The sequence below is a fragment of the Mytilus edulis genome, chromosome 4 (assembly GCF_963676685.1).
Source record: "Mytilus edulis chromosome 4, xbMytEdul2.2, whole genome shotgun sequence".
NCBI classification, from domain to species: domain Eukaryota; kingdom Metazoa; phylum Mollusca; class Bivalvia; order Mytilida; family Mytilidae; genus Mytilus; species Mytilus edulis.
The window spans coordinates 30574766-30601846 of NC_092347.1; the positions used below are offsets into that span (position 1 = coordinate 30574766).

The 27081-nt window shown below is 30.4% G+C and overlaps 1 protein-coding gene across 9 annotated transcripts in view; it reads right to left on the reverse strand.

Annotated features, from left to right (window-relative positions):
• The window catches only part of LOC139519411 (sodium/calcium exchanger 2-like), a 97719-nt gene that overhangs the window by 49088 nt on the left and 21550 nt on the right, over positions 1-27081 (reverse strand). For 6 of the 9 annotated variants that reach the window (XM_071311495.1, XM_071311489.1, XM_071311484.1 and 3 more), the window contains exon 4: positions 3650-4408. In XM_071311495.1, coding sequence (XP_071167596.1) covers positions 3650-4381 — 732 coding nt within the window. In that variant the 5' untranslated portion in view covers positions 4382-4408. Of the gene's footprint in view, positions 1-3649; positions 4409-5677; positions 5703-20500; positions 20588-27081 lie in introns of those variants that run through there. The other 3 variants (XM_071311477.1, XM_071311496.1, XM_071311478.1) reach the window with 2 other exon arrangements.

The following is a 27081-nucleotide window of genomic DNA, read 5'->3' on the forward strand; positions in this document are numbered from 1 at the left end:
TGAAAGAGCAAAACAATAATCAGTGGCGGATCCAGTCATTTTTAAAAGGGGGTTCCAACTATATGTCCCCATTCAAATGCATTGATCGTCCAAAAAAAGGGAGGCTCCAACCCCCAGAGCCCTCCCCTTGTATCCGCCACAGTCAGATAATACCATAAATGTATTATCAAGTTTAAGTTTGTTTACCTTTTTTCTTTTTCTTTTCAATTCTAGGAGTTTTTGGCCAACATGTAAAGAGGATAATCAACTATTAACTTTAAATCTAGAAAATCATAATTTTAGTTTAAGTACTATCTGGTATTTTTTATTAATATTTTATTTTTTTAATCTCAGATAGAAAATTGAACCATCAACCATAATTCTGAAAGGGGTTCACAAAAGTTTCATTTCCTATATATATTTAATAACAATAAGTCCCTAACAAATGATTTTAATTGATTTTTTAATTGATTTTACCTCTATGTTTATATCATGCAAGGCTGCAGTTGGGTGACATCCCATACATTTTTTTTAAAGAAGAATGATGCATATAACAAGTTTGTGGTTAATTTGGACCCTCAGGCTTCACAGAAACAAAATATTGACTTTCCTGACTAATTGTTATTTCATATAGTATATAAAGTGTATTTTTCTAATGGATATCTTTAGGAGATAAAGTAGTGGCGGATCCAAGGGGTGTTCAGGGGTTGGTTAGTGTTGCATAGTTTTTAGTTTGATCTATTTAGTGATTTAGAGTTTTTTGATTTCCTGTCCTTGAACAAAGATAGTGCTTATATAATCAACAATTTTTTGGCGTCCTTTAAGTTGTCTTTTATAATGACTGACTGGTTTAAATTTGGTTTAACACTCTGACAGATGGGAACAGTACCTCAACCCCTTTGCCATGATAAGGCATTGTTATCGCCATCATTTTGTCATTTGATGCCAAAAATACTGAGGTCATAATCAAGTCAAAAAACAAACTGACAATGCCATGACAAAAAAAAGAAAAAAGATAAAAAAAAAAAAAAAAAAACAGCAAAAGACAAACAACAGTATACAAGACACAATATAGAATTCTCAAGAATTATCAACACAAACCCTACCAAAACAAGGGGTACATCATAACATGTGGCACATATCATGCTGCTCATGACATAAAATCATTTTAGTGACCATCCTGCTTCTCCAGATTTGAAGTCATGCTTGGTTAATCTGGCAGCACAATTTTGAATGCTCTAAATTTATCAACATCTTTGGATGTGTAAGGAATAGAATATCAGATTTCAGCTCTAAATTCCAATAATTATTTCACTATGGATATGTATACCAGTTTTTCCACTCTTCAGAACATTTTCTACAGTACAGTACGGTACTTCTGGCTTTACTGGATATTTTGTTGATGTGCTTCTTCAAATTAATTTTAGATCTTACAAGATAATCTATTCAAAGTATGTGTTTGTTCAAATTTTTTAGTAGAAATGGCTTGACTTCTTTCTTTACTCATTATTTATCATTTCTTAGCAATTGAGTTTCTTACCCAACTGTTATGACAATACTCCAGTTGTATTGGGTCTGTAAAGTTTGGTGACCTAACAGAGACTTTTGTTGTCAATACAGACAATAATCATCAGCAATATAGATGTATCTAACTAAGTGTATATGGTATATCTGTGTTAAACAGTTCCTTGCCGAACCGCAATGTCAACATGTATATCTGTAGAATATTCTCCTTCTCCTTCTTCTCTCATTGATCAACATTTTGAGGAACTTTGAAAGCTAAATATTGATGTCTCCATCTATCTCGTAATTAGTTATGCATCATGCTGTATTGGGTCAACAGCTTTCTTAAAGTCCTATATTGCCCATATAAAATAGATATGATTGCCTATGAGGCAACTTTTTACCTGAGAGACCAATTGGTGTACTGATTTTTGCAATTTGGTTGGGTTTTTGGGGTATTTTTTACATGCTGTTGATATGATCTTCCCTTGTATCTAGTGGCTCTGTATGAGCAATGATAGTATACAATTTTCCACATGTGTTTGCAAATAATGTTCTCCAATGGTTTGCTCAATATACAAGTTAGGGATGCATGGTGGTCTGTATTTGTAAGCTGCATGTACATCTCCTTTCTAATCAACGGGGGCAAAGTTTGCACTCAGGCAGTCTGTGGTTAGAGTGAAAGTACCTACTGGTTTATTTTTAAAAGCTTGGGTTATGCTAGTAACTGTAAGTTGTGGGGATAGGAAATGGTCTAACACTCTTACTGCTTTTTGTTTATCATTGTAAGTACAAATGTAGTTCTTTTTCTACCGGTACCTTGTTTTTGATCTTAAGCTTTGGTATGGAGTTTGGAGTTTTGGAAAATAAAATTTAATCTAGTATAGTGGTTCAAAATATATCATTGAAATTTCAATCCATTTCAAAAATATTGTTGGATCCATCTATTATCTGGAAACCAATAAACTTTTTTATAAGTGAAAACGATGCATATAGAATGCAACTGTTTCAAGGAGGGGTTATCCACTTATTATTTTTAATTTTCCAACAATCAAATACCATGTCTCTGAAAGAGTTAAAAAAAAAAAAATGACAAAAATAAAATTTCACTTTACCAGAATAATTTGAAAGATTATAATTTTTGACCTATTATCTGTTATCTTTTTGGAATATGGTGTAAACAAATTAAATGAAATCAGCTGGCCCAATAGTAACAGTCAAGTAAGTATCTTATTTAACCCCCACCATGTATGTCTTTATTCTTTATACCCATTGTGTGTGGTAGGTATATAATCTCTCTATAACTACAATTATTGGTAGTGTCAGTATACAAACAAAAATAACTTATGGGAAAATCATCCACCAAACAAAGGAAAATAAGTAAAATCAACATAAAAAGTAGTTTGAATAATCATTTTAAGTGTTTACAGTCCGTCATTCGTATTATTGAGTACTATTTGTTTAAATCCCACAGTACTTTATTTACTTACAGAAAAACATAAAACCAAGAAATATATCAAGTTGAAATTTTTACAGAGCTGCATAAAAAAATATTGCTATATATTTTCAAAATAAATATGATTTCACATGATAGCAGATACAAAGTTTACAAAGGCAGTAAAAAATAAATATTGATCAATAATTCCCAGTGAAAGGTTTAAACTGTGCAAATATTAATAAAGATTTTCTAGTTCTGCTAAGATAAATCAATTAGCCCAATCAATGATGTAATTGTACGTAACACTGTTTATCGGTACTTTGATTATCCAGTCAAAGTGTAGTTCATTTCCTACAAAGAGATAAATATCTCTCTTCCCAAAAACTGCTAAAGAAGATAATTCCTTTTATTTCATAATATGCTATTTTTGGTACCTGTGTGAGTATTTGTATTCATAATGAATAGATTAGGGAAGATAACCCAATGTAGGGAGGGTGACAAGGGGGGAATAATCCACTGTAAAGTTAGTGGGAGGCAATCCAATGTAAAGTGGCAGGGGAGATAATCCAGTGTAGAATGACAGGGGGATAATCCAATGTAAAGTGATAGAGGGAGGTAATTCAATGTAAAGTGATAGGTGGAGAAAATCTAATGTAAAGTGACAGGGGGAGATAATTCAATGTAATATGACCAGGGGAGATAATTCAATGTAAAGTGACAGATACTTACATCATTTTCTTCTTCCTCCTCCATATCTACTTTGGTCTTCTTACACTTTTTACACCACCAACCACAGTCCTGAGCATATGCATTTAAAACAAACATAGGCATATATAACAATGTGACCCATGCTTCCCATGGTTCAACTATTCCTGGTGATATATACTGAACAACTAATAACATCCACACATAAGCCCATACAGACCATATTGTTGTCACAATGAACACACCAAATTCTTTGATATATTTAACGTCCGGAGATGATACACTAACAACACATATTGATGAAATAACGAAAAGATTAAATGAGGCACTACCAATGATAGTAAAAGTACCTAATGAATCGGCAGGTTCTGTATCTCCTAAAGTAAAAATCATTTCTATAGTTGCCAATAAAATTTCTGGTGCACTACTCCCAAGTGCCATCAAAGTTAAATTTGCTACAGTTTCGTTCCAAACTAAAACTTCTCTTTCATGTTTTTCTTCCTTTTCGGCATCCCAAGTGACTATAGTTCTCTTTTTACTTGTAATTGTTTCAATACTACCCATAAAAATATCCGAAGAAATTGCAACGCCTAAAAACAAATACAATATGGCTAATATATATATAAATGCTCGAACTCCAACGCTCCAGAGGTTTTCTGCTGGCAGTAGTAACCAGCTTGCACATTGTTCCGTGCCATTTTCCACGTTCTCCAACACATGGCCCCTACTGTAGTATGAATACACGGAATAAGACATGTTGTCAGCTTATATTCTTATCCATATCTGAAAGATAAAATATAACTTCATAAGTAGAGGTATCATTATACATATTTGTAATAATCCAACTTAACCAACTTAGACAACTAGACATCCATGAAATATCTGATTCCATTTCATTTAGATCATATCATTGACTGATTTACTTAGAACAACACATATGTTAATATAGTATGAAATTATAGTCTGTTCATAAGTCCTTTGGGAGAATATTTTTTAGCAAGTCCTTTGCATAATAAATGAAGAAGAAATCTTTTCACAACTCAGATGCCATTAACATCTAATATACATAACTATATTCAATGAATTTGTTATCCACAGTATTGAATAAGAAAAAAATATAATGGAATGCCTTTAAATTGCATTAATACTGATAATTGAATGCAAGTCAAAAAATATAAAGTACTGATTTTTTTCATACCATAAAGATATCAATTAGCAAATAAATTTTAAAATATCTAAAATAAATATATATGTGTGGACTTTTTGCTAAATCAAAAAAAAAAAAAAAAATCAAAATGGATGAAAACATGAAATAACCCATAACAGGAATGATTGAGACGTCCCATGAAATAACAGTCATAATGGATCTTAACCCTAATATTGATTTCTAATATAAAAAGATATGGATAATTGTATTATATACCACACTAAATATATATACAATTGAAACTTAAATGTGGCTTTTTCCCCAGCATGAATAAAAACTACATTGGCAAGGACCTGACTAAAACCCTCATTGCCCAACTGTGTCAGCATTAAAATGAAACCAAACTTTTCTGGACAAACTTATAGATTTATTACAAATGAGCTATTGTTCCAGTTAAATACATAACTCCTTTAATAACAATGTTTAACAGAATTGAATTTTGAGTTAAATAGTACTGTATAATTACAGAGAAGTAAGAATGTTTGTCTAGCTTCCATGTATTGTTAAGTAAGTAATACAAAGTCAATATTGACAAGTTATTGTAATAATAAATTGATTTATTATTTTATTAGAATCTGCTTGGATACCAACTCTTTATTATTGTAGGACAGAAGAACTTTGAAAGACCATAAAGTAAAGTTCACCTTCCCAATGATTGTCTGATGGCTAGGTGTCTTATTTGAAAGCTTAACCATATCTTATTAATATATTTATATATATATTTTAACTCTTATTACTGTATATTAAGAAATTATTGAGAATATTGCACTTTGGTGAGTATAGCAATAAAATGAACTCGCCTCTTGATATCTGATACAAATATTATCCATTTATCCAAGATTTACCTTAAAATGCAATAACAAATCTCATATTTACCCCCTCTCTTCAAAAATTGCAATAATAAATGACTGCGATAATATCTAAACAAAAATATATTAAATTTTGTCACAAAAATCACCAAAAAATATTTCTTCAAAACTTTTACATATTCTTATGTAACATAACAATTAGATTAAACCACAATTTTTTTTTAAAATAAATATTTAAATCTGCAACTTCTTTTACTGCATGTCCCAAGTCAGGAGGTATTATTCTAGGGTAGTCATTGGTATTACTGTACATGCATATCATATTTTTTCCCTTTTAACCTGTTTATGTCATAAATTAGGCCATTGTTACCTTGTTTCATGATTTGTCAAGTAAGAATCTTTTATTGGTGACCATTCAGAATGGGTTTTGCTCATTGTTCAATGCTGCATAGTGACCTATAATAAGTTGGAATCTTATGGATAGTTGTCTCATTGGTTATCATACATCTCATTATTCTTATGCTATTGGTTTTCTTAATGAAGAATTACAGAAAGAGAAAGACTTTAAGCAGCATCCATGTCTGTAGAATATCTTTACATGAATTTTAAAAAACAGTTGATAGATAATAAGATGTATATTTTTAAAGAACACACAATTGCAGAAATTTTTTTACATGGATTCACAATCACAATTAATAAGAGGACAAACAGATTGTAATATCTCTGTTGGTCCTGACGTCATATACTTTAATAGTTTATCTATCATCAAACCTTTAATCATTTTATACTGCAGGGTGTCAAGCTATACATATCTATATATATATGCACATGCCAAAAAATAAGACTATGTCGCTGCATAAGAATTGACTGTGAAATAACTGTAACTGTCACGACCAATTGTAGACACAGGGCATTTGTTAAACCTTGTGACAATTCTGTCAAATATAGTTACATGGTCATTTCAACTAAAGCTAAAGGAGTAGGTTCGGTAAGACCCCTTTTTGGCCCCAAAATATAGCAGTTTTACAAAATTGTTAAAATGTAAACCTTTAGTTATTTAGTGGACAGTAGAATGCTTCTGCTACATAAATATGGACTGTTTTTGACAATACAATGCACATATATCGCGTACCAGCACCATTAAGTCATGCTAAATTACTGGAATCTTCACAATTCTAGCATTTTAGTTAAATTTTAGACGGTTTCCGTGGAAAACGAAAGTGGCCGCATTCGTGTTCATCTTTAATATTGAAATTTAAGTTGTATTTGATGATAATACATAACATATATAAAGGTTGAGGATGAACACGGATGCGGCCACATTTATTTTTGACAAAAACCATCTGAAAAGTGACATTTTTCGGCATATTTGGTAGATTTTTCATATTTGAGCTTGAATCGGATCGTTTTTTAATGACTAAAGTACGTAGTAAAAATCTTTCACATAAACGAATTGAATCAAATGAAATAGACACTTAAGTGTTTAAAAAGTGGTCAAAATCTTTCGTCAGATGAACCTGAAATTTGAGGCCAAAATCAGTCCTTACCGGACCTACTCCTTTGCCCGAAAATATCTTTCTTTAAAAAAAATTAAACATAGTCTGATTTTTTTGGCATCACTTTTTAATATAAAAAAATATTCTAATTACACAACCAAAGCAAAAAAACAAACCATTTTACTGATTTTTGTTGATTTTTTTCTACATGCTGCATGTATATATACAACATAAATATATAATCAGCATATCAACGAGAGATTTAAACTGTGTATTGTTATATATAAGTTGTGAGAATTCTAAAGAGGGCTGTTCTCTGGTTAACCAGTTAAATCTCTGTTGAGACTACACAATTAGATTTTGTACCAGAGAATGGTTGACATTTAAACTTATTATAATTAAATTGAAAACTGTGTCACTATATAATTGTAATCCTTCTCAATACAAAGTAAAATTTAGGTTACCTTTCTCTTTTAAGTAAATGTATGTTTGTTTTACTTATAATTCAAAATTGTAAATTAAACAATTAGTGTAAAAAAGTTTTTGGCAAGTACGTCACTAGTTTGCATAAAAAATAATTTTACATTTAGTTTTATTGTAAATTATGACATACACAAGCAGTGCTAAGGTATGAAGGAGTACATACTTTCATAATCAACAATTTTCTCAGTTCTGGTTTGTGGCACATTTCAACAATAATGGTTTTTGGCTTCACTCAATTTCAACAACCAAAATCTGATTGCAAGTAATATAGTGACACACAGAACATGAAAATGTGAAAAAAAAACCAGCCCAAATTTCACCAGAATACACTTAAATTAGAGTAAATGGCTGTTTCATAAGTGCAGTATATGACACATAAAAATGCCTAGCTTCTTACAAACAAAGTCCCATAACTCTGGTAATTTTTATCTGCAAAAAAAACAATTAGATATAACTTGAAATAGCCTTCATTGTATCAAACTAATTGGTAAATTCATACCACATCTAATATAATACATCAAGCAATGATATGTATAAAAGTGGGACTATTCATTCCAAAGGATACTCTTTCAAAAAATTGTGATGCTCCCATTTCTGTTAAGTGTATCAAAGCTTTCAACATTTCAAGGACTATAGAGTTTTTTGTTGTTGTATTTTTTATTTTATGGAGAGGGCATTTTCTTTTACAAAAATTTCTCTACAAAGTTAAAAAAAAATCCTTAATTTGTGCTTTAATGGAATTCTCACTAAGCAGCAATCTTCTTCAGCAATTTATTTCAGGTTAAAGTTGATAAATACAATTTTAAGTCAAATCTTATCACAATTTACACTGTCTATCAGAACCAATACTGAGAACCAATACTGAGACCCAAACTTTTAATTAAATCAGACTTGATTACTTTTTTTCTCTAGTTAAAATTTGAAATTTCCAATGCTTTTATATTAAGCTGTTATTCAATATCCAGAAATATCATTAGTCTGAGCATTGTTGATTCTTTTAGAGAAAAAAAGAACAAGAACACCATGAATTAAATCAATTTAGAGATATGTTGTGGTAGAATGCATTGTAATTTCATTCCATTATCCTGACTTGTAAGCAATAACAAGCCAATACTATGACAATATTACGCTTGATTCACAGGCTAACCCAAATGTAACTGTACTGTAGTTCAGTATCAGAGAGAAATCACTTTATTGCAGTTTAAGAGATCTTCATAAATACTTCAGAAACACAAAAAGATCCATCATGTAAAAACTGTTTTTAAGATATTACGGTATAGTGGGTTATTTTCGCGGGTGTTAATTTTCGCTTATTTTGGGGGATAGAACAAAATCGCTTAAATGTGTACATGCAAAGATATTGATTAAAGTTTTGAATCCGTCAAAATAATAACCGCTAAAATAATAACTAACAAAATATTTTGTATACTTATTCAATGGAAATCACGAAAATAACCCGCTATACGGTATCACCTCTCTATGACATTGGGTGGGTTGCATTTATTTCAGTGAAAGGAACTACATATATACCTACTAGATATCATTCAGCAGACAAGCTCTGATACCATCTATCTTTTCTCAAACTCAAAAACTACCATTTTCAAACAATTACTCATTTCATATTATTTAAGCTACAACATGAAAATGGGGATAATACTACCAAAATTGGAATAGTTGAGAGGTCAGTCTATCTAACCAATGAATATACATAATGATAATTCCACAAAAAGGAAGGGTTATTTTCTAAATTAAACTTATTTAGCCACAGAACATTAGAGAAACCTTTTATCTGAATAACACTATATAAGTAAAGAATTAATTATGTAAGAAAGTATAACATTGATATCTTATCTAAAGATAGAAAATGGCTTATTAGCTTACCAGTACAAGTGCTATTTCAATAAGCATATGAACTCAATCTTATTCAATCTTATAAAGGTGACAATAACAATTTCACAAGTATACCTAATTAATCCTTAATCCAGAATTTTTTATTTTAAGGAATGCTTTATTTATATATTATGACATTTTTGATACATATATCTTGTTTAAAGCACTGAAATTAGCATTATAATCTTAGAAAATATAAATTTATTAAACACTATCACAACAAATTACTGCCAATGATAAATATATTATTTTTCATTTGACAGAACAAATGCAAAACATCTGTCAAATTTCTGACTTGGTACAGGCATTTTCTGAAGAAAATGGGAACTAAACCTGGTTTCGAAGCTAGCAAATTTTCTGTATTTCAGGCTTGTATGACCTGCCACAATCTGTGCTTATTTTCAAATCTATCAAGAACCATAACTCTTGAATAGGATGAGAAAAAAATCAGCAATATTGAGATGAACTTTAGTTATTGCAGGGAAATAGTATATAGAGCCATTTTACATTCTAATATGACGTGCTTCTTTCGCTTTGTAAACAACACCGTGATAAAATTCTCGATATATCTATACTTAGCGCAGACTCCAAGATGTACACAAATGGCTGTTTAAATATGCCTCCCACGTAAATCCACATGTATCGTAACCTATGTGTAAACGGTTGTGGATTTCGCTGTGTCAACAATTAAAATTGAATAAAACCCTACAGAACATTTATTCTGATTCTGACGCATAACAAAAAGAATTTACACATTAGATAATGGAAAAATGGACAAAAACAAAATAAATTAAAATTCCGCGAAATTCCAGTAATGATTTTGGCGCATTAACGTCATTTCAAAACATGACGTCATACGAATGAAAACGTCAAAGCTGAAGGTTTTTCTATTGCGTTTACCTACTAAACTCGGATACAATTGCATTAAAATAAAGTATTGTGAGGTAGGTGTTGCTTGTTTTCTGTTCTATTGCATTATTCGCACATTTACTAATTTCAGCAAGTCAACATGGCGGCTCCTTGGTTACAACATGTCAACAGTGAATTTAACGGTAGCTTACGATAAAAAATGTAAATTTAAAATTGCAAATGTTGGGTTTACTGAGAAGTAAAAAAAGTAATCACATTTTTTTTTCTAGCGGTTAGTTAAGAAATCATTTATGCAGGTTTATTAGATTTGTTTTACATTTATCGAACAGTGGGTAAAATAGAACAGCCACACACACGGTATGCCCATCATCGCTTCAGTTTTTTAATGATCGTATTTGTCCTATTAGAATCGAAATAATTCATGGAAGCCATAGATTTGTTGGAAATTTACACATGGCCTGGGCCGTGATATTCGTTAATTTTATCCCTCGCTAACGCTCAGGATAAAATTCGAATATCACGGCCCAGGCCATGTGTAAATTTCCAACAAATCTATGGCTTCCATGAATTATTTCTTAAATATATCATGGATCATAACTCCTGAACAGTAAAGTGAAAATGTTCTACATCAAACTTAGAACTCTCACACTACTCATTAACAGGAGTAATGAAAAAACATCAATATTAAACTTGACCTCCGTTTTGTCATCAGTAACAACATATTTAAATTTGAAAACTGTATATTGGTTAAATGTTTTTTTTTTATTGAAGTTGTTAACTTAAAAACTGTGATATAATACTAAATAAAAAACCTAGTAATATCAGACATATAGCTAAAGACTAGAACATTGACTACAGTAATATTTTACTGGTGATCAGGTCATAGGGTATTCCCCTGTCACTTATAAATAACAAAAAAGGACAATATATATGTTTAATGTTTACTTATACTTAATACCATACAATAACTTCTCTCTAAAGTATTACAAGACAAATCTATAGCCTAATCTGACTGCCAACTAGCCATTAACTTCTTCATTCATATGTCTAGCCTTTTTATGCAGTCTTGTAATATCACTCACAAAGGATTTCTTTACTCATCTTAAGCTCAACATTGATGATTTACGTCCTAATTTATCAAAATGTACATTTCACTATATCCAAATTTATATTTAAATGTACATCCTATCATTATGACCTATCTCATTATTTCTTCTGTTCAATTTTTATTCACAAGTGTCATCTTTGTATTATAGATTAACAATCACTTAAGGGTAAAGTGGCATTTGATTTGATTTTCTTGATTTTCTGTGTTTTTAAGGCCACTTTTAAGCAAGCAATTGAAAAAAATAATCTATAATAGACTAAAATCAATCTTGTAAAATACTCATCCATGTATGCATGTTCAAAGCAGTGTTTCATCACATGTAAACATTTTAAAGTCATATTATAATAAGATTATGATGTGCCCATTGACCATGGCACCCTATCACAGATCTATGCTGATCGTGAATAAGAATGTTTTATACACTTTTAAAGTAATCATCAAACCATAGTTGTGACCTTTGTTATGAACAGTTATCATTCAGCATATATATACTTTGATGAAGATGTCAGTATTAATACCTCTCTTTAGAGACCTAATGATAACTTAAAACATAATTACTGAACTATGAAACTCAGACCACTCAACCATACATCAAATATTTGTTTTGATTATTTTTTCATAAGGGGTAAAGTTGTATGGAATATAAAATTTGTTTCTGATTATGAAGTGTGTTTTACCACAAACTTAACCTTGATCAATGAAACATTATATATATATATATATATATAGATATTAAAAATCATCCTTAGGACCTTTTCAGATAGTAGCATTTATGTTTAAGTGTATTATCAAATGAAGTTATATTGTAATATCATATCTACATTAATAAACTTGAAACTTAATAACCACTCAACCATTAAATTGAGGTCATACTATCTTAATGACCTACATTGTGAATAGTTCATATCTTAGTGTATTATGTGATGAAGTAACGTAATGTGATACCATTATCTGCATAATATTAAACTACCTTAAATGTCAAAATGGATCAAAGCTGAACCATTATCAGTGAACCATGAAATTGTGAAACCATACCTTCAACCTATACAATTAGATCAAGTCTTATAGAATTTTGTAATGAAACCCTATCTATAAATTACCATTGACTTCACGTCTGATTAACTAACTAAAACCAGAGTGTGACTTTAAAGCTTGAAACAAGGTTACATAATTATCTTTAGTCTTAGGACTTAAATTTAGAATAGTTGGTATTTTGATGAATTGCATGGTGAAGTTACACTGGATTCTAAGAGAGTAACACCTACTTTTAACACCAAGCATCAGAAATCTTAAACTTATCAAAAACATCACCTTGAGTAAAACAGATGACAAGACATCAACTTGTTACAAAGGAATATGAGGAATATCAAAAATCTGACTGACATCCTGTAAAAAACTTACACAAAACTTAATAATTGCATACCTGCCAACTTTTCAAAATGCCCATGGGGGTTTTGCGTGCAAGAATGGCTGTCATAGTTCTAAAAAACCTTCAAGGGGGCCTGGAAATAAATTGTCCACATCTTTAGTTTAGACTTAAATGGGGGTACCCTAAACACTTTGACTAAAACAGATTTGGTTCCTTTAATTTAAGTTTTTACAAAATATTAACTTTGACCTAAGGCCACACCAATTTAATTCCTTGTTCGACAGACCCACCCGCACCTATTTTTTTCAAAACAGAATTTTTTTATTTTTATTATATTCCCGCTTCCCGCATTGGGAAATGTAATCATGTCCATTTCTCGCACCGTTTTTTTGTAAATATTATAAAAAGAACTCAACATTTGTTTTTAAAATCACAGTATAACATTTATATAACGATTTTAAACCTATTAGCAACCCACAACACTGTAAATATCTGTGAGAATATTTGTTTCAGCATGAAACCAATTTATTCCAAATGGGAGTGCTCGGATATAAATATATAACAGCGGAAATACCTGTACAGAACAAAACATTGGTTTCTTTCCCCCTGACTTATATTCCCTATCAAAAAATGTTTGTTGCTAAAATAAAGTACAAAGAACTTCTGAAGGATTTGCCTTCAACTGCAATTATAATGTATGGTGACGGTCATACTCGCTGCAGGTTTGTGCACCTGTCCTGATTGATTCAGGGACCTGTCGTTCAGCAGTTATCGTTTGTTGATGTGGTTCATTGGTATTTTCCTGTTTGGAAATATAAATTAGATCGTTGGTTTTCCTAGGCCTGTTCGAATTGTGTACAATACTAAGTTGTGGTCCCTTATAGCTTGCTGTTTGGTCTGGATCAAAGCTCTGTGTAAAAGGCCGTACTTTGACCTATGTTTGTTATTATCCCTCAGACAAGGGCCTTGAAGGGGTCATTTTACCATGTTTACTGTTGTAGAAAAGAAAATAGAAATGCTAAGGATGTGTATAGTGCTACTATACAAAACCTTTGAAAACTTAGAATTTTTTACTCAAAAAGAGGAGAAATACATTATATTTTAAACAACTTTTCTAAAAGAGGGGTCCACTTATTTTGAATAATATTAAACTGTTAAAGTAAATGTGTTAACATGGTTAAAGTCCAGGAATATTACACAATTCTTGGACATGTTTTGACCATTTAATACCATATAGATACTATAGTTCTTTGTGGAAAATATTAGCCCTTTTGTACTAAAAGTGTTTTTACAAAAAAATATATTAAAACTTATATTGACCCCTCATTAAAGGGATATTCATAACATTAAGGGGTTGTTCTGAACCTGATTATGACTTGGATGGAGAATTGCCTCATTGTCAGTCACACATACATAGACCAGATTTAATTATTCAATTATTTCTTGTTGAACAGGGAAAAGAAAAAATACTCCGTGTTGAAGGCCGTACTTTAACCTATAATGGTTTACTTTTTAAATTGTTATTTGTAAATTGTATGGAGAGTTCTATTCATAAATTAAGAAATGTCAAGGTACAAGTGATAAATCAAGTTTTAATAAAGTCAAAACCTACTATTTTATGTTTACAAAAAAAAATTATAATCGCTCACCTTTACTTTTTAAGCTTTGCCTCAAAAAATTTGCAAATTAAATATTTTTTTATTAAAATTTTCAAATCGCTCGCTCTCCCCAATTTTTGGAGTCCAAAAATCCGTAGAACAAGGAATTAAATTGGTGTGGCCTAATTAGTGATTGCAAAAATATTAAAATTTCTACAAATTAGAACCTTACAATTTACAGGAACAAACACTAATTTTGCTCCTTGAAAAGCTTGATTACTCCTTACTTATAGTATGTGATTAAAACAGTCAGCTGATTTTTAAGAGTTAACTCCCTTAGAGGTTCTGATTTTTAAGAGTTAACTCCCTTAGGTGTTAAGTACATAAAAAAAATGGTGTGGAATACCATTCCAGTTTTTTCCCTTCTATTGTTAATGTAATAGCTAAAGAGGGATAACATTCTATTTTCCTTAGTTCTATGCAAACAGTGACATGTAACCAGACTTAGTATAAAGGTACTAGAAGTGTATTATCAAAGTAACACTTTAAGCTAATTCTTATTAAAACATTTAAATCTTATTAACACTGATTATACTCCATACAAAGGTTAATTCTACTCCTCTTGTTTCTGCTTGATGTGAATTACTTCTTGAAATAACTCCTGACTTTAATATCATGCTTTGAACTTTCAATTGTGTCCAAGTTACTAATAAACATATAAAGCTTAGTCCTAATAAAAGAACTTTCAGATGTTCTAATTTGTTTCTTCAGAAAAGATTAATGAAGATTATGATAATATCATTACTATATATAATGATCAAGATATAAATCAATTAGGTTGACCACTTGCAAAACAGGAGAATGAACTTAAATTTCATACCAACTTGACCTGCTGAAAACTGTTTCAAAAATATCTTGAAGATTAATATTAATTAACTTTTTGGTACGATATTTTATAGTGATATCTTTTTTAAGAAGAACATCCATAAAATTACATGCCTGAATTGAAATAGTAGGTAAACATACAATATCAGGATTGCAAACTTTTGGATAGCAGTTACTTAGGTGGACAGGATCCTTCAGAAGCAATAGATTTCTATTGAGAACAAGATATAGGGTATATCCGTCAGTGTGACAGTAGCAATGTTCATCTAAATACACACACGTACCAAGAAAGGTTAAGCTGTGCATAGTTTGTCATACAATATATTATCATCTCCTATGACCAATAAACATTAAATCTTTTACAACATCAAAAACGTACATCTAAAGCAGAAATGTATTAAAGTGTCTTACGTAGGCCTGAATAAAATGTCAAACAAGCAAGTATACTTAAGCATTTATATTATAGATAAATTCAACATTATTGTATAGCCCAAGTCATAGCAACCAAGGGAGTTTGAGTAGAGGGGTTTATATTTTATAGGCAATGTATTAAAATACATATTTAATTTGATATCCCGAGACAAACTGTACATTTAACTTTTCTATATATGACAATGAAACGTTTAACATGAATCACTGACAACAGCATCTTCATACAAAATCAATTTCCATCAAAACCATAAAAAACAGGTCTTTTAATCTGTAGGTGTCTAGATCAATTAGCTACTAACTAAGGTTGAAAACAGTAAGTCCCTCTAAAATAATTAGATGTCTTCACGAAATTTGATGATGCTGATTACTGATTATAACAATCTTATCCTGTTAAATTTTTAAAATACAAAATAGTCCGTGGTATGGTTGAATCCAGGAGAAAAATACTTTACGAAAATTATGATTATATGCTTTGAAATGACAGTAATTCATGTACAGTTTCCTTTTAATTGCAATTTTATAAGTATTCATGGGGGGATCAAATATGTTACTTTATGCTATTTAGAAAAATTAGATAATTATATAGTCATGCTAAGGCTCAAAATATGAAGATTGTGTGATCCTTCAAAGCTACGTACTTCCATCCTGGGATAAATGTGAACAGTCTTACAAGTTACTGCCTTAAAACAAATGAACAATAGGTTGTTGGACAAGAATATAATGAAATGAAGCAGTAACTTAACAACCTGATAAAATACTAAAAGACAAGTTTAGGAGTTAATTATGATTGGTTTGTTGCTTTTATAATACTTATAAACACAACCTCAAGGCAACTGTATAATTTTCATGGTGGCCCATTTCGCTATCAGAGATGTCTACCATATGAAGTGAAGTTGACAATCTTTATCCTGTAGAGTAAACTCAGGCTATAAACAGACTAAGAATATTTATCAGAATGACATTGGCAGACTGATTTGTACAGGAAGTTTTTAACCCAGTATCATCATCATTAAACACAACCACAGAACTGAATCACATTTATAATGTCCTTCCAAATAATAAACATAATTTTATTTTTATCAAGGTTATCTTGAACTCTTGCATATAATACAATTAAAAAAGGTCCGAGAGTCTAAAATTGTTAATTTAAATAACAATAATCGCAGTACTGATAGTCATTTGCAATATAAGAGGGTTACTGTCATTTATACACTTACATACAACCTAATAACTGTTTAATCAGCTTTAAAGTTTCTTAAAATACAATATTGGAAGTAAAGCACAAAAAATGTTTAGAACATTAAGGGGTCATCCATAATTGTCAACCATTTTCCAAAGTGTACAAAACGTACACTTTTTCAGACCCCCCACCCTCCCTCAAAAAGTGTACATCAACCATTTTCAGATTTCAAGAGAAGAATCAGTCATTCTTAATAAAAAGAAGATCCTGTCTATTATATTTTAGTTTAATATAGAACTTTGCATTGAAGAAAAACCTAAAACATATCTGACTGTTTTATTTGATGACATCTATCTGTGATGCTTGTGTTTTGTCAGAATAAAGAGTACAAAGATTAGTGTTTCCCCTATCACACAGTGGAAATGGTAACTCCAATAAAAAAAGGGCACCGAGAGCATGCAAAAGATTAACAAAAGGGCACATAAATTATGCTAAGAATCAAAGAAAGGGAAATGCATGGTTTTATTGCATTGGTAAAGTATCATGAGTATGACTGACAGTTGTTGATGGAATCAGAGCTCAAGACAGCAATCAATAAAAGTGTAATGTTTTAAAACATTTTGAGTTTTTAAATTTCCCGCCTGTATTTTTATTTGAATGGTCCCTGTAAATATGCCATTCATGGCACTATTATCGTTTATGTATATATACTGTAACATGTACCTTTATTGGATATTTTCTAAGTTAAGGTTAAACTTCATATGGAGGTGCTCCTAATTGAAGGAGGCTTTTACTAAGAACAAGAATGTGTCCTCAGTACACGAATGCCCCACTCGCACTATCATTTTTCATATTCAGTGGACCGTGAAATTGGGGTAAAAACTCTAATTTGGCATTAAAATTAGAAAGCTCATAGGGAACATGTGTGCAAAGTTTGAAGTCGATTGGACTTCAACTTCATCAAAAACTACCTTGACCAAAAACTTTAACCTGGAGCGGGATAGACGGACGGACGGACGATCGGACGGACGAACGGACGCACAGACCAGAAAACATAATGCCCCTCTACTATCGTAGGTTGGGCATAAAAATAAGTTTACTTCCGGTTTACTGGTTTACTATTTTGGAATGCATTACAAGGAAATTAATCGAAGGACTAGTTTAAAATCTTTTCACAAAATGGCGTCTTGTCAAAATCAAAACATTCAACGAATTTAGTGTTTCGATCAATTTTGTTTATCAAACAGAGTAAAACGATATCGATCAATAATAAAGCAGGTGAAATTGAAAATCGAGGTACTGAGAAATGCTTGCAAACATTTTGTTTCAATAATTTTACTAGTTCACATTTTTGAAAGATTTAGTTTTCATATGATTTGATCTTTTAATCGTTCAATCCCGATTGAGTAGAATTAAGATATCGAAATCAATATCATCAAGTGAAAATAATAAAGAAGAAATAAGAAGAGAAACACACCAAAGCCAATTCTCGATTTTATAAATCGACTTTCCCTACGGAAACGATATAAATTCCGGAAATAAAAAAAAAAGCGTACGGTAAAAATGTTGATTTTTTAACCCCCTCCCCCCATGTGTACGTTTTGTACACTTTGGAAAATGGTTGAGAATTATGGATGACCCCTAAGTAGCCATGTTCTCTTGCACCTATAGCTTTTACAATGTCTGTCATTGAATTGATATCAAAAATTTAAAAAATACCTAATTTTAAACTAGTTGCATTTGAAACATTTAGATAGTCAAAACATGAAAAAATTCATTAAAGATGGTAATATCTCACATGGCCCAGAAAATCAAGGCCTGTCCCACTGAAATGCAATTAAAAATATATTTGACATAAGTATTTACAATAATTACCCAATCTGTTAGTTGAAGTTTACAGCAATTTTCATTTTATCACTTACTCATGAATATATTACTATATTACTTATAACTATCAAGTATAAAATAAGTAAATACCAAATGTCACATAAATCTGATTAATTTATTTATTTTTGCACATATATATTTATTCAATATATTACTCATTTCCAAGCAGTCACTATTTAATAACCTGACTTCAATTCATCTTTAATAATCCTTACGAGTGACCTTGCTTTTATTCAGATAATGTTTTTGTAAAACCTTCATCAACATTTGTATAAACTTATTGGTACTTTGTATATACAAATTCCCTCTTTTGTGAGAGTTTTATAATATTAAGTTTGGCCTTTCATCACTTCTTGCTTTCAACCTTCTTTTCAGTTATACATAGTTGAAGTAGCCCAATGGTCTACAAATTTGGTTGGCATCAACCTTTTGATTGCTTCAACACTCAACACATATTAGAGAACACTCAGTTATTATAGCATAGGAAAACCACTTAACTATTAAATAAAAGTTTAATTCAGGGGGAAAACAAACTATCAGGATCCATTTCACATATATTATAGAAGAAAAAAACAAACTTTATGTATAAAAAAAACCATTCTAAATTAAGACTGCATCCTTATTTAAATTTTTTAGAGAAAGATATGATTGATTCTTGGAACGTATCAACAAGCAGATATAATTTCTACCTCATCTATTAAAGAACATATTTAAAATCAGTAGTCTTTTTTAATTGAAACAAAAGATCAAATTGAACAAAAATGTGATGCAAAAAAAAATATGAAACAACTACATGTAGGGTCGTCTAACTCTCCTCTTAAACACCAGCTTTGTAGTGATATCTGATCCCTCCCAAAGGTAATGCTTTTCATATTTTTAAATTTCAAAATAATGAGAACATTATAAAAATTTATTCAAAAATTTGAAAAAAAAGGGGGAAAAAAACAAAATCTGATAGCTTAGACCCTAAGAAAGATGCCGGTCATTCATTTCAATATTAATTATTGATCAATAACAAGAATGTAAGGAAATGAGGCAGTAACCTAACAACCAGCCATTGTACAGGTCCACCACCTGTAAAGGTCATCTAACCAGCCATCCCTCCCGCTCTTCCACATCCAAAACAAAAATGAAATTTACACTTGCTTTGTGGTAACACCTTATCCCTCACAAAAGCAATGTTTTTCCTATTTTTGGATTTCAAAATAGTGAGAACAGTGCATGATTTTTTAAAAACAGAGGACAAGACTTTTTAAAATTAAATACATTGTAAAAATTCATTAAAATCACTAAGATGATAAATTATTTAACTTTGGTTTATATCAAGCAATTAACATGTCTTACAATTTATTACAAATAATATCAATTTTCAATTTATTCACCATCTACATTTGCTTACAAAAACTATAAATAGTTTTCTTTTTTTATAAATTCAAAAGACTATGTCACTTTTGTGAATTATTGTTTAACTATTAATAATGGTACTATTTTATACATACCACCCATTAACAATGTTTAAATTATGTCTTACTGTGTATATAGCAACATTTGCTACCAAACATAAATCACACTATTTTTAAAATTACATATAGCTCAATATTATTACAACTACTTTTTGAAATAAAAGAAAAGTTGAAAAGACAATACTTGTACATACTTACAAAAAGGTATAGTCGGTTGTCAGTAAGGTTCTAATCCTTTAGTGGGTCAATATCACTATGTACATTTAAATTCAGTTTCTTTCATATCTATTAAGTATAACGTTTTTCACACTATAGAATAATCATTACATATATTAAACAAGAAGTTAGTTTCACTATAATTTTTGTTCTTTTTGGCCTGTTTGTTTGCATACTCAACTCTTTGGTGGTTGGATGGACAATTGAAAGTAAGGTTGATTTACGTTTCAATGGATATCGTGTCGGTAATATTACAACAGTGACGTCAGAGCTTATACCCTTTGAGAAATTAAAAACCATATATTTAAACTTAGAATTAAAAAGTTTAAGCTTTAAATAAATTCCAATCTAAAGAAAGGTTTAACAAAAGAAGAAAAAGTAATGCACAAGTTTACATTTAAATGCAACAATTGGTTTTAGTTTGCAAAAATTATGTCTTACATAAAACCCAGAAATTATTTCAAATGTCATAATTTTTAATTTTTTAAGGAAAAAGTACATAGAATTTTTTCACCAAAAAAATTAATGGATGCGTTATATGCAAACGGATGTTTATAAATCTCACTTTCAATACCGATAACATCAGTCCAGTGATAGACTTCTTTCAAAAGTCTTCATGCCTGACTTATCTACATTAAAATCCTTTAAATGATTGACAATGGGGAATCTTACATCTAAACTGTTTAACTCAATCAATTAATCATACAAGAATTAATTAAACAATTAAATACATTGAAGCTGCATCCTTTGGATGGTGTTCAAGTGTGAAGATATCACAGCGCTAATATGACAAGGCATACAAAGAGATTGATAAACATCAAACTAACTTAAATGCAGCCAGAGTATGTACATTAAACTATTCACTGACAATTAAATCTATTCTTCTCTAACAGTTTCATGTTCTCCAGTCTAACATTTTATGTGCAGTAAATATTTACTGAACAGAGGCTTGGGATGATACAAAAGGTTAAATATCTTGCCTCAAGGACATTATCAGTACACATCTTTAGTCTATTGGGAGACTTCAGCTTAAATACTTAAATGCAACCTTTCTAAAATACAGATTTTGAATTATTAAAATTTGCTGTTATAAAATTTTAGAACATATATGTTAAATTCAAAGCTCTGATTCCCTGCCCAGTTTTGGCTATACTTTTTTGTCCATTTTTGGTTTATAGCTCCTCATCTTATTAAATTAGCTTTAAATTTTAAAATATTTTGACCTCTATCATTACTCAGAAGATATATTGATTGGCAAAATGATCATCTGGTGCAGACAATTTTGTATATTACTGTAATGTTATAAAAATAAGGTTGGATAAACTAAAAAATGTATCATAAATTGTAATGTTTTACTTTATTGGCAGTCTAAGTTAATTGATTATTCTAACTGGCATGCATGTACGAATTAGGTCCTCCAAACTTTCAATACTTATATTTTGGCTTTGCACACGGTCATGCTTTTTCTTTAATAGAATGTTTCAAATTTGTTGCAGTGAAATTTAATTTGGATAAAACATGGTTTATTTATCAAATGAAATTTATTTTAAAATAACCTTTCTGTAACTGGTATAGTAACGTAGTACTCTTAGATTGGTAACTTGGTATTTTGAACTGATTTGTACTGTTTACTGTTACAAATGTATGTTGTACTGTTATACCTCTGTTTAGGGTTTAGCCTCAGGCGAGATGAACACACACATACAAGTTAAACCCCACTACATTCTATATAAAGTTGTTTTACTTAGAATGAATCAAAATGACTTATTCTTGTATAGATAGATGTCAATGAAGTACTGTGGTCAGAGTTAACTTACTTTTTTCACATTTATAATTATTTCCTAAATATGGTCCTCACAAAGATATACTTTTACTTCCAAATAACACTATGAAAAATTAAGTATATTGTAAAGAAAGCCTGTGATTTATTATAAATGACATCTAACAACTTAATAAAGATTATATTTTCAAAAGAGGATTATGGCAGGTCAAAGGACTCATTTCAGAAAATTCATGTCCCATTTAAATAAATGTGAATCCCCATTTAAAACAAACGAATAATCATTCAGGTATAAGATATTTTCAATTTTAAGAATTATTATTACAATGTTGGAAGTAATAAAGTTCATATTATTTATAGAATAACTTATCCAAGAATTCAAATTTAGAAAAATATTCAAAGGATAACCGTAAAAAACACATTAATTCACAAATGTGTTTAGACCATGAGTTAATTATCACTAATGTCAGTGTTAAATATATTCTATCTTTCAATTCTTTGATTAGTTGTTCTTTTTATCACATTGACCATCATGGACTTTTTAAATGAAATAAATATTTAGATAATAAAATCTTATTCTTTGCATTCTCAATATTTTTTAAGCGACTTCACAGACAGTGTCTTGACAACACCTGTTGTTGTATGACGTCAGGTTTTATTTCACAGGGAAATCACTGTACAAATGTAGTAATTAAGAAATATACAACACATATTGATGGATTAAGAGCTCAATATTTATTTGTGTGTATGGAGCCTTAAACTTTTAAAATTATTTTTTTTCAGGTACTAAAATTCCACACAACTATGTAGCTTATTTTGAAGGTTTCTCTCATTCAATTGTTTCAAATCATTTTTATTGGAAAAAAAATCAACTTTTGTAAGTTTTTTTAATTTTTAACTTATAATACCACATCTCTTTATTTTTGATAAAGTAGATAACATAATAAATTAGTAGTTTCTTACTACCTTGGTACAAATTCACATGTATCCATGACATTATAGGTCTTTTCAATTGTCCAGGGGACCTCGGTGGCAGAGTGGTCTCAGTAGTTGACCTACTGTATCATTAGCCTGTCACCACTGATGTTGTGAGTTTTATTCTGGCATGGGGAAGGTGCATTTGACTCCAACCTTAATTGACTAGGATTGTCAGTTTTGGTATCATAGGTTTGATGGTTCTCTGGGTATTGGACCACAGGCTTCCTCCACCACTAATAAACTGACCACCAAGACATAGCACAATAGTGGTGAAAGTGGTCTAAACACCAATCTAAAATCAGTCAATTGTCCATATGTTTGTAAGAAATATCTAACTTGAATGTTTTAAATTGAGATTCTGTTGATATTAACTAATGAACATCTGCACATCTGAATTTACTGATATTAAAGATAAAATGAAGTAGAGTGAGAAACTTTCAACTGCAGAATGATAATAAGATGTACTTATAGGTGATCTAAGGTCAAATTAAATAAATCAAGAATTCAAAATTGATACTAAGGTGGAAGAGTATTAGTTAAGGATCAAAATTAGCTAAAAAATATTGATAGATGATGGAGCTCCTTTTCGAAATATTTTGTGTATAAAATATGGCGGGAAAAGGCTGACTCAGACTTTTACCTTATATTTGCATTATTTGTGTCTCAAATCAAAAAGAAAGAAAATCAAGAATCTGCTTAATTTTGTCAAATGATTTTATGAGCAATAAAGTCTTTTGTTAAAAGATAAATAGGTGTTATGGGGCAAAATATTTTACCTTGTATCGTATGGAAAAACACCAAGGAGTCTGAACATTTGACACTCATTCCAAAACCCCATCTAAGTACATCCTTAAGTTGGAACATAACACTACAGGGAGATAACTCTGTAAAAATCAGCTGAAAGTTTTAATCATGTTCTAATTTTAAGGAGATATTAAGTTTCTCAATGATCAAAATCAGTGTTTGTCAAACTGCTATATATACAATGAAATTTTTCTGAGGAAGCATCTTGTTCAATATTTTTGAAATTTTCATATTTTTGTCAAAGGGTCAAAGAAAATATTTTGTCAAAATTTTATGAAAATTAAACGAGCCTAATTAATTTAAGTCAAAGTCTTTGGTACCACCTTAAAGAATTGTATGTTATAAACTGAAGTATTCCATATCAATGTCTTTCAAATTCATACATGTATACCTTATATCTCTTATTTCTAGTTAACAAACCTTCATGGAGACAGATTGTTGAAGTTCATACACCAAACTACAACTGGAAGTTTTTTTATTACTATAAATCTTTACTAACTAACAGCTTGTTGTGTGGAAATTTTTCTTTTATCTTAGTATGGTTATTTAAATTTAGAGATTTAATATGATGTAATATACATTTCAAATATGGTATTTAACGTCAACAGATGCTGTGTAAGCTTAGTTATAATGTGCTTTAACAATTCGGTTGCAGATTTAAATACAGCTTAGTCATTTAGTTATTTGTCAATAAATATGTCTCTTTCAATTCTATTGCAAAACTTTAAGTGCTTCAATTTGTACAGAAGTTTCAATTTTTATCTTTACTACCAAATTTTACAATTTGAAACAATTTCATCCATCAGTTTTTATATAATCCCTAACATAACACACTTCCTCTCAAATAAAAACATCAATAATGCCAATAAATTGTAACAATAAAACATATTTAATGCCTATGTGAAATTAGTAAGGACACAGTTTTACTGCAACTTTCAATGTATTCCTTTCAAATATAAAAAAAATGTATAGTACAAAGGAACAATAAACACTGAAGTATAACTCAACATAGTAGATAAATCAATGAGTTGAAAGTTGGTATAAAAACACTGAGAACTCCTAAGTTGTTTATCATTGTTGCTATGTACAATAAACATCTTTACGAAATCGTTCAAAGCAGCAAATTAAAAAGTAAATACTTTGAAAATAGATGAAGAACTAATATTTGCACTTAACTTTGCAAGTACAATGTATAAATTCATAAGAACAGTATCCTTGGACCGAACTTTGCACCAACCTTTTCACAAAAGAACATGACAGAGTGACAGTGTGTATACCTACCTTTGCCCTAAAAAAGCTGACAGTGTGTTTACCTACTATTTAGTACCTAAGTTTGCCTAAAATATCACTAAAGAACCTGACAGTGTGTATACCTTCCCAATCACAAAAGAACCTAATAATGTATATATACATACTATTTCACCATATAACCTTACTTTGATGACAGTGTGTATATACCTACCATTTCACTAAAGAACCTGAAAGTGTGTATACCAACTTTTTCACAAAAGAACCTAATAATGTATATATACATACTATTTCCCCAAATAACCTTATTGTAATGACAGTGTATATACCTACTATTTCACCAAAGACCCAAAAAGTGTGTAATTATAGCATTTCACCAAAGAACCTGACTGTGTAAACATACCATTTCACCATAGAACCTGACAGTATGTGAACATATAGCATATCACCAAAGAACCTGACTGAGTAAAAATTCCATTTCACCAAAGAACCTGACAGTGAATAAAGATATCATTTCACCAAAGAACCTGACAGTATATAAACATATCATTTTACAAAAGAACCTGACAAAATATAAACATACCATTTCACCAAATAACCTGACAGTGAGTAAACATACCATTTCACCAAAGAACCTAACAGTGTGTAAACATACCATTTCGCCAAAGAACCTGACAGTGTATGAACATATAGCATATCACCAAAAAACCTGACTGAGTAAACATTCCATTCCACCAAAGAACATGACAGTGAGGAAACATACCATTTTACAAAGAACCTGCTAGTGGGTACACATACTATTTCACAAAGGATCCTGACAGTGTGTAAACATACTATTTCAACAAAGAACCTGACAGTGTGTAAACATACTATTTCACCAAAGAACCTGACAGTATGTAAACATAGAATTTCACCAAAGGACATGAGAGTGTATCAACATACCATTTCACCAAAGAACCTGACAAAATATAAACATACTATTTCAACAAAGAACTTAACAGTGTATGAACATACCATTTCACCAAGGAATCTGACAGTGTATGAACATACCATTTCACCATAGAACCTGACATTATGTAAGCATAACATTTCACCAAAGAACCCAACATTTTGTTAATATACTATTTCAACAAAGAACCTGACAGTGTGTAAACATACTATTTCACCAAAGAACCTGACAGTATGTAAACATAGAATTTCACCAAAGGACATGCCAGTGTATCAACATACCATTTCACCAAAGAACCTGACAAAATATAAACATACTATTTCAACAAAGAACTTGACAGTGTATGAACATACCATTTCACCAAGGAATCTGACACTGTATGAACATATCATTTTACTAAAGAACCTGACAAAATATAAACATACCATTTCACCAAATAACCTGACAGTGAGTAAACATACCATTTCACCAAAGAACCTAACAGTGTGTAAACATACCATTTCGCCAAAGAACCTGACAGTGTATGAACATATAGCATATCACCAAAAAACCTGACTGAGTAAACATTCCATTCCACCAAAGAACATGACAGTGAGGAAACATACCATTTTACAAAAGAACCTGCTAGTGGATACACATACTATTTCACCAAGGAACCTGACAGTGTGTAAACATACTATTTCACCAAAGAAACTGACAGTATGTAAACATAGAATTTCACCAGAGGACATGACAGTGTATCAACATACCATTTCACCAAAGAACCTGACAAAATATAAACATACTATTTCAACAAAGAACTTG